Source organism: Mandrillus leucophaeus, unplaced genomic scaffold, assembly GCF_000951045.1.
Source record: "Mandrillus leucophaeus isolate KB7577 unplaced genomic scaffold, Mleu.le_1.0 Scaffold161, whole genome shotgun sequence".
In the NCBI taxonomy this organism is placed as follows: Eukaryota; Metazoa; Chordata; class Mammalia; order Primates; family Cercopithecidae; genus Mandrillus; species Mandrillus leucophaeus.
The window spans coordinates 2,773,201-2,782,634 of NW_012101599.1; the positions used below are offsets into that span (position 1 = coordinate 2,773,201).

The 9,434-nt window shown below is 58.3% G+C and overlaps 1 protein-coding gene across 1 annotated transcript in view; it reads right to left on the reverse strand.

The window, feature by feature from the left end:
• Nucleotides 1-4,751, reverse strand: part of LOC105536608 (tektin-4) — an 11,009-nt gene extending 6,258 nt beyond the window's left edge. The window contains exons 1-5 of the mRNA XM_011976013.1: nt 4,218-4,751; nt 2,705-2,775; nt 2,190-2,333; nt 1,303-1,525; nt 541-695 (exon numbers count right to left, since the gene is read on the reverse strand). Coding sequence (XP_011831403.1) covers nt 541-695; nt 1,303-1,525; nt 2,190-2,333; nt 2,705-2,775; nt 4,218-4,751 — 1,127 coding nt within the window. The remainder of the gene's footprint in view (nt 1-540; nt 696-1,302; nt 1,526-2,189; nt 2,334-2,704; nt 2,776-4,217) is intronic.
• Between the last annotated feature and the right edge of the window lie 4,683 nt (nt 4,752-9,434).

Consider the following 9,434-nt stretch of genomic DNA (forward strand, 5'->3'; position numbering starts at 1 on the left):
CATTCCTGATGTTTAACGGAGGGAGGCCCCCAGTTCCTTGAAGGAACTGAGGGGCAGGGAAGAAAGGTACTTAGGCTCAGCAGGGGCCACTGGGCATCCGTTAACAAGGGAAACAAAAGGACGGCCCATCTATGCCTGGAGCCCGAGCGTAGGTCATACTTTCCACCAGAGGTGTGGACAGCACCCTCAGGGCAGCAGGGAACGGCCCTGCCTGGCTTCTCTGGCCCTGTGGCCTCCTGGAGCTCACCTTGTCTGCAGGAGCTTCCTCCCGGGAAGATGAGGCAGCACAGGGTGGGGTGAGACCACGTGGGCACAGGTCCCTGGCACTGGGAGCCCCCCACCCATCACCTGCCCAGGGTCATGTCCATGTCTGTGTGTTTAAGGTGTGCTTGAGCGTGGCCCCAAAGTCTCCCTCCCCTCTCAGCACCTGCGGGGGATGTGTGTGGGGGGTTGGGGTGTTTATTGGAGGCTGAGATCAGAGAGTAGCAGGGAGGTGGTGGACCGGGCCACCTGGGACTGCCTCAGAGGCACAGGCAGCACCTGAACTGGGCTGCATCGCGGCACAGCTCCACGTTGGGCCGGTGTGAGCGCAGGTACAGCCGGGTCTGGGCGACGCGCAGAGGGGCCTCCTTGTCCTTGATGGCCTGCTTCAGTGCCGCCACGTTGTGCTCCTGATCTGTGATTTCCCGCAGTGTCTGCAGACAGGACAGTGCCCTTGGGCCTGTGCCCTCATGCCCGGGCATATGGAATGCCGATACCAGGCTGGTCCTGCCCAGGTCCTGGGGCTGTGTCCAGACGGCAGTCCTGACCAGTGGCCCCAGGGAGGCATGAATGAAGGAACAATGTGCACGGGGCCCCAGCGGGCTCTGGAAGAGTCAGGCAGCCTGTTGTCCCTTAGCTCTGGTCTAAGAACTACCATCCTTGGTGGTCACCAGGACCCAAACCCTGCTCAAGGACTGGGCACTCAGAGGCGGTAAAGGCCACGCTGAGACCCTAGATCAGAGCCCTGCCTGCTAGGCCAGGATTCTCGGGGACCCCTGGGAGGTCAGTGCTCCCCAGACCACCTGCTGCCGCCATCCTCCCCACAGCTCCTCCTGTTTAGTCATGGGGGTGGCAACACCCGCCCATCATACCCAGCGTCGCCTGGTTTTACACAGGTTTACGGAGAGGTGGCACTTGCTTCTGGGGTCCCTCGGGGTAAGTGGGGCAGAGGAGAGCGGTGCTGAAGGCCCAGGCCAGGTGATGCGGGGGCAGAGTGGTGGGCAGGCGCGGGAGCCGTCTTGGGGGTTCAGGGCGCCCCACCTTGTGCAGGTGCTGCTGCAGCTTGTGCCGCGCGTCCTCCAGCTCCTCGCAGCGGCGCCCGAAGGCCAGGTTCACAGCGTCGCACTGCAGCCGCAGGTCCTCGGAGGTGTCGCGAAGGATGCAGTCCACCAGCACCCGCAGGTTGGCCGAGGCCAGGCGCTCGCGCTGGGCGCGGCACAGATTGTCCTGCGTGAACTTGGCCCAGGTCTCCGGGGTGGAGGCGCTGCGGATTGGGGGACAGCCAGGGGATGGCGGGGAGGCTCTGCCAAAGGCCGGGGGTCCTGCCGCGCCCCCATGCCTTGTCTGCGCCCCGTGCTCCTGGAGGACCCGCATGGACTCCGATGCAGCCCGTGCCGCCCCACGAAGCCCAGTCCCCCAGGCTCCCCGTCCCCGAGTGCCCCCCGGCCCACAACTCCCCTGAGTCCCCCCACACCCTACCCACTTCGGGCGCTTAGTCCCCTCGCGTCCCCGCGATCCCGTTCCCAGCACCGCCGCCCCCAAGGCCGCCTCTGCAGCACCTCCGGCCCCCGTAGCCCCCTTCCCTAGCACCCGGCGCCCGGGTCCCCTTCCTGCGCCCGGGAGTTTGCTGCGCTCAAGTGGGCGGTGGTCGCGCGCCCTCTGCTGGCCGTGGACGGAAACGCAGTCCTGCCGGCGCCTGGGGCTGACCCACCCTACCCTGTCCTGTCTCCCCGCGACCTGGCTGTGCACGCGCTGGGCACTTGAGGGGGTCTTGCTCGCTTGCTCATGCCGGGGTAGAAAGTTTCCCAAGTGCCCTCGGGGGCGAGGGCCTCTGGGCCAGGCTGGGGGAAGCAGCCCCGCTGAGGCCCCCAGGTGGAGGGAGGCAAGTCCACAGCCAGGGCAAGCGCGGGGTCAGAGCTGGGGCCCACCTCTCTTGGAAGGCGGTGGAGTGAGGATGAGCCTGCACCTGGGTGCTCTGGCTGTGGTAGCGCCCGCAGGTCTCATCGATGTTGTAGGCCTCCACCTTGTCCGACCAGTCCATCTCGCAGGTCTCCTTGCGCTCCCGGTTCAGTCTGGGGCGAGGTGGGGCAAGGCCTTGGTATGTGCCCAGGGAGGGCCCTGCTGGGGACTGTCCCTGCTGCAGGCTGGGCCCCAGTGCCCGCTTCAGGAGGGAACTCTGGGCCAGCCTGTCCTGGGCGGCCCTCATGCTCAGCAGTGACCAGGAGCAGCCGCCCAGACTGGGAGGCTGCAGAGCAGAGGTGGGACTGGGCTCTGGCCACTCAACCTCAGGCTGGGCCGGAACCTCCCCCACCCAGCCCTGTGCTCCCACTTTGACCTGGGGCAGCCCCTGCCCTGGGCCTCAGGGTCCTGTCGTTCAATGCCTTGCCCCAGGACCAGCCGTGGGTGGGGTCAGGAGTCATCCCTTGGGCAGCCCTCGACCCACCGGATCTGGCTCACAGCTTGCATGATGGTTCTCTTCAGCAGCTCCTGAATGTTCCGGATGAGCTCGGCTTCCTGAAGAAGGAGACGCCCTGAGCACCAGAGCCAGTCCCTGGTGAGGATCCCAGCAGGCCCAGCTGCTGCTGGCCTTCGTCAACACCTGAGCCACCCGAAGGAGCTGAGTGCCGGGGCCTGAGCTCTGACTGTGCAAGTTCTGCTGTCTCACTGGGTTTATCTTGGGCTTTTGGGCATCCTCCTTGGTGAGTTGTAAGTGGGGTGTTTCCCTCCAGGGCCTTCCATGGGCTGCTGGGAAGGTCCCTCAGCGGCAGTTCCCACGCCCCAGGCTTTAGGAGTCATCACTGCTGCTCCCTCAGTGCACCCAGGAACATTGGCCTGCCCCTGGTGCCTGAACAGCCCCTGAGGAACCAAACTCTAGGGGCCTAGATGCCTGCCCAGGCTGCCCCTCAGGGATCTGTGCTGGGAAAGGCCATGCTCACAGCAAGAACAGGAGGAGGATCCTGTGTTTCTTCTTACTGCCTGGCCAGTTTAATTTTCTGTGTGTAGGAACAAGCCTTTTCCCTGTGATTGGGGTCTTTGCCTTGACCACCGGCTACCTCCGTGTGTGCCAGGGCCCGAGTCCTGCGCCCCTCTGTCCCTGGGTTTGCCTCTTCCTGCACTGTCAGTGTCTCCATTACTGGGCAGGTGCCCTTGGTGCGGGCAGAGGGTTTGTGGGAGCTGTAGGAGTTCTTGAGGCACTGAGAGGGTGCAGGGGGAGGGGCCTGGGGAAGGGAGGGAGGAGGGAAGGCATGAAGGGAGGAATGAACTCAAGGGTTCTTGCCTGAGCTTGGGGGTGTGGCAGGAGAACAGCTGCCCCCACCCCACATCTTTCATGAATGTCTACGGGCTTGCAGTGGTTCTCAGGGAGGCCCCAGGCTCTGAGAGGTCAGAGAATTCTCCAGAGCCAGCATCAGGGCCAGGACTGAGTTACTTTCTCACCCTATGAGGCTGCCTCAGTGACAAGCTGGGCTGGATTCGGAAGTTACAGGGGACATGGAGGAGAGGGGACCTGCGGGTGCAGATCTTTGTGGCCCGGGCTCTGTATAGGATGAATGGGAGCGGTGGCTCCCAGCCCACCCCACCCTAGCTGTCCACACCCGCAGTGCTAGCTCAGGCCTGGGTTTCCACCTCGGGAACAACTGTCCCAGCCAGCTATGGTCTTTGGGGAGGTGCCTTGTGGCTCAGTTCAGGGAGCCCAGGGTGAGGATGACTGTGCCAGCACTCAAAGGGATTGGAGGACAAAGCCCAAAAGAGGAACAACTGCTTGGGAGTCAGGGGCCCTCCAGGGCAAAGCTGCCTCCTGGTCTGTCACTAAGGGCCAGATTTCGGGACTCAGGGTTCCCAAGTGCAGAGGGCTGGGCTCCCGCATGCCTGCAGCAGCCACCTGGCTTGTCCACATGAACTGCGGGGGCCCCTCCTCTCTGCGCCCACAAGTCCCGGCCACCAAAGGCTGCTGGCACCTTCAGCAATTCCGTCTCCACATAGTCGCGCACGAGGTTGGGGTGCTGGCGGCGCTCACGACACTGCAGGTTGTCAGTGGCGATGGAGAAGGGCACCTCCGTGGCGTCCAGGGCGCGCTCCAGCCGCTGCTTCTGGGCCAGCAACAGGTCGGTCTCCGCAGCCAGCGCTTCCACCTCGCGCTGCATCTCCGACTTCCAGCCGTGCATGTCCTGCAGTCGCTCGCCAACCCTGCGCGTGGAGTCTTGCTGCGTGCGCTGCGCCAGCGCCTGGGTCTCCGACGCCAGCTGCTGGCTCTCATGCCGCTGCCGCTCCGACTGGTCGCGGTCCGCGAAGGCCTGGTGGTAGCGAGCATAGCAGTTCTGGAACCACTCCTCCAGCAGGTACTTGGCGGTGCGGAAGCCTGCGGTGGCCAGCCCGGAGGACGTGTAGGCGCCTGTGTTGCGGGCCACCTCGTACTCTTTGGCGGGCAGCTCGCAGGGCGGCACTGTCTGCGGGGCCGGCTCTTTGGTTAGGAGTACGTCCGTCTGCGCCATGGTGCCAGCCGCCCACCAGGGCCAGGGGAGTGAGGGGTGTGGCCAGCCGGTTGCGATCAGCCCAGTGCGGTCAGCGGGGCAGCTCCAGAGGCTCAGTCCCAGAGCAGGACGCGGCTCCCAGTCGCCTGGGTGACACTGTCAACCAAGAGCTTCCTGTTGCTAAGAAACGGGATCCCTTCTCCAGTGGCTGGGGGAGGGGGCATTCAGGGTGGCAGGCAGAACTGCCCTCTTAAAGGGCCAGGCAGCCCCAGCCCCACCATCCCTGTCCCCGCCTCGGCGCAATCAGCAGTGGCCAAGGGTTCTTGTCACTTAGAGGATCCTGGGGCCAGCCTGTCGCCAGCCTCTGTGTCCCACCCTTAGGGTTTAGGGTGTGGGTGGGGACCTGCTGCCCTAGCCCCTTCCTTGGTCCATCCATTTGTTCCTGGTTTGGCTCTCTGAACCTGTCCTGTGGGCAGCTCAGGGTGAAAAAGACAGAGGAGGCTCTGCCCACCTGCAGCCCCCTCAGGGCACAGGGGTGTGGCTGTCGTGTGGGTGTTGGGTGTGCTGACTGACAGTGTTACTTGATGTCTCCCTTTGTACATGTGGCTGCCCTCCCTGCCCTCCTGACCCCAACGGCAGCCTAGTAGCACAGAGAGGGTCCCAGGTCAGGCCTCCTCCGGGGCAGTCTGAGGCAGTTCCTGCAGGGACTCTGCTCCATCTGCTCCCGGACCTAGTGCCTGAGAGCCAGGCCCTGGCTTCTGGCCTCCTCCTTCCAAGTCCCAGCCAGGGTCCCTTCAGGCTGGGCACAGCGGGGAGGGAGTCTGAGCGTGCTCTTTGCTGGGGAGTTGAATTCAGCCTCTGGGTAAGTGTCCAGAGTCAGACTCCCAAATCTGCCCCACAGGGTGGAGGCAGGTCCTGTGCTGCGGAGGCTGCCCTCAAAGCCACCTAGGGCCAGGCTGCCTGGCAGAGGCTGGATGGACAGGAAGCGCCCCAGGACACATGGGAGTCCTGCAAACCTGGGGTCAGGGGAGCCCCAGCCTAGGCGCGATTCCCCAGGCGGCCAGCGGAGGGCGGCGTTGGCCTGGCGGTGAGAAGCCTGAGGCTCCTGGCTTGGCCTCCCCTGAGCCTGCTTGGCGCATGCAGTCCTGGGGACCCCCAGCCCCTCCGGCCTCCTCTTCCCTGAGACTCCCCACCAGAGAGTCCTCACTAGGAAGTCCATGCCCCTCCTACAGCACAGGCCCCTGGGCCCCTGTTCCCTCCACCTTCACCCTCTCTCCCACCATAGCCCCCACCCTCACTCCGGCCACAGGGGCTCCTCCTGGGCCATTCCCACCCACCCAGGGTCTGTCCATCCCCACTGTGTGCCCGCCAGTGTCCTCCCACTGGACCTGACCTCCCCCGATCCTGACCTCTCCCGCGGCCAGACCCTCACTCCATGCTGTGGTCACCACGGTGCGCCTGGCCTGACACAGCCTCCTGATGGGGCTTTGAGGACAATATCCCAGAGACTTACCCCAACCCAGGCCGAGCCAGAACCTGTGGCAGGCGGCCTGGGAACCTCTTCTCACTATCCGTCGTCAAGATTGGGAGGTCAGGGGAACCTCAGGGGCTGGAGTGGTCTGAGAAACAACCTCGAGCCGCACCGTGACTCAGTTTCCCCAGGCGGCAGCAGGCTGGAGCCCACACAGGGCAGGATGCCAGGCTCCACCTTTTGTCTGGAACCTGCATTCACTGGGCACCTCTCTGTAGGCAGAGCAGAGCAGAGCTGCCCATGTTTGTTCCCTGATCTGCAGCCCAGGAACCCGAGAGACCACCTGAGCCAAGGAGAAGGCCTGTGGGCCAGAGCCCAGCTCTGCGAAGTGGGAGACCTCTCAGCCTCCACTTCCAGGTGCCCTGAAGTCGTTGGCAGGGGGCGCTGCCTGCCTGCGGCTCCCAGTCTGAGGGAACACAGATTCACCTGGTGACCGCAATAGGCCCTGCAGGCTGAGGGACAGGACTTGACCAAGGATGCATCAGAGATAGGAGAGTGGGCCCTCACTCCTGCCAGCTGCAAACTCCCAAAGCCCCCAGCCCTCTCATGGGGTGAAGACGCCCTGAAGGACACTCCAGTGTGCTCCCACCTCTGGGTTCTGCCAGCCGGAGAGTGGGAGCCTCAGGCCGCATGTGTCTTGCTGGGTCTCAGCTTCAGGGGACCCCAGGGTGCTGGCAGCTCCCTGAGACCTGAGTCAGGGGGTATCCATTAGAGCACCTTGGTCAGGACCCAGAGATGGGGAGGGCAGGGCTAAGAGCACCCCGGGCAGTTGGCATCTCCAGAAAGCAGGAGGTGGGGCATGGCTGTGTGACAGATGTCCTTGTGACAGGGACGACTGGAGGGACAGAGGGGCGTGCTCAGGGGCTGAGGGGCAGACAAGGCCACCAAAGGGCACCTTGGACACTGGAGGGCCCCAGGAAGGCCCCTGGACCCCATTCTGATTGATCAGGGCCAGTGACCTTGGCCCAGACTGCGGGCCTGGGGACTCGGGTTCCTTTAGTTTCTTAAGAAACTACTATACTCCTTTTTGGCATAGCTGTACGATTTTACATTCCCACCAGTAATGTGTGAAAGCTCCAGTTTTTACTCATGCTCCTTAGCATTTGATGTTTTTATTTTAGCCATTCTGAGATATATATATAGATAGATAGATAGATAGATATCTATATATAAATAAGTCATTGTGGTCTTTATTTGCAAATTTCTAATGACTAATGATATTTAACATCTTTTTCTTTTTTTCCCCTGAGACGGAGTCTCGCTCTGCTGCCCAGGCTGGAGTGCAGTGGCCGGATCTCAGCTCACTGCAAGCTCCGCCTCCCGGGTTCACGCCATTCTCCTGCCTCAGCCTCCCGAGTAGCTGGGACTACAGGCGCCCGTCACTGCGCCCGGCTAGTTTTTTGTATTTTTTAGTAGAGACGGGGTTTCACCGTGTTAGCCAGGATGGTCTCGATCTCCTGACCTCGTGATCCGCCCGTCTCGGCCTCCCAAAGTGCTGGGATTACAGGAGACGGGGTTTCACCGTGTTAGCCAGGATGGTCTCGATCTCCTGACCTCGTGATCCGCCCGTCTCGGCCTCCCAAAGTGCTGGGATTACAGGCTTGAGCCACTGCGCACGGCCTAACATCTTTTTCTGTTCATAATTAAATGCCATCTGTATTCTTTCTCACATATCACTAGCAAAACCATGAAAAATCAGAGCAAAATTTTTAGAATAATACTCAAGGGAAAAGGTGTTTATTTAGAACAATGAAAACAATGAGACGTTAACTCCCGGCTTAAATAAAATTGATTTTGTCTATAAAAATGGTGAAAATATTGTATTTTCTTGGCAAAAGAAGAAAGGGGAATACTTTATATTCTCTGAAATAGTATTCATCATTTGTCTTTGGTTTGTTTATTATGTGTATGATTTTGAAAAAATGCATCAAAGATGTAACTTTCTGGTGTTTGCTTTGATATTATCCTTGCAAACAGAAAAGCTGGCACATGTTTCTGTATAAAACTGGTCAAAGTTGGCCTAGGAGTGTTATTACATTGTACTTTCACTTTACATCGTACTGTAAGAGTTTAACAATAGCTAAGGCATCAGCATTGATGTGGACTTATTATCCCTATTTAAGAGTTGGTGTAAGGTTTAGGAGAGTTATGTGCTCTTATCATAAAAGAAATCTATGAAGCATCTATATAAAAACTCAGTATTTCTGGTTTCAAATTCAGTACTGTGCCATCTGCTTGATAGATTTAAGTTTGCAGGTTAGAGACATTTTATTGCATAACTTCAACGATATATCACAGTGTACTCTTGACTATGTTTAAATCACAAAAAGCCTTTAATCTACACTCAGTTCTTTGAACTAAAATCTTCAGTTTGAATATGAATTTCACTTAAAGAACATCCCTAGAAATTTTAGAGAGAAAAAGACTTTACTTGCAGATACAATCTGCATTTGCTTTGACAATTAGTTCACATATGTAAAATAAGTCTACCTGTCTGTATGCATAATTAAGATGTAACAATAGTGTGGTAATGACTTGTTAATTAAAGCAATTAGAATGGTAGTAGATCATGGCACAATGCACCTTAAAAGCCGTGAACAGAATACATCACAAGCTATGATACAATAAATAGTCATTGGGTTGAAAGTAGTTTCCACATATAAAAACACAAAGCATATTTTAGCCCTTTAAATGTTCAGTCAATATTGTCTTCTTGTAGATGCATTTATGAAACAAACAAACAAAACCACAAAACATATAGCTTACCTGCTTCTCAAAACTTGTTGCACAAAGGATTGAGGGACTTCTCTACCCCAGGACCTATTGTTAAAACCAGTAAGTCCGCATCGAAAATCCTTTATTTGCCTGGAGTGTCATCTGATGTGTCTGTTGCAGGCAGCTGTGACAGTGGTGGATGGTTCAGCGAGACAGAGCCTGCCCACATCTGTCCATCCGTCAGTGGGCTAGTGTCTCTCTGGCTGCACCTGAGCCTTCTCTACAGCAGTTATGGCATTAGCATGGTATTCAAAATAAATAATATTTGATTCAAACTTCCATTTCAGTATTCATTTTCTGACTAAGTTTGTGTAGCATGCTTAATTTTTCTGAGGCTCAATTTTAGTAATGGTAAAGTTATATCTGCTTAAAAGACAGGGGCACATCCCAATTTTGTG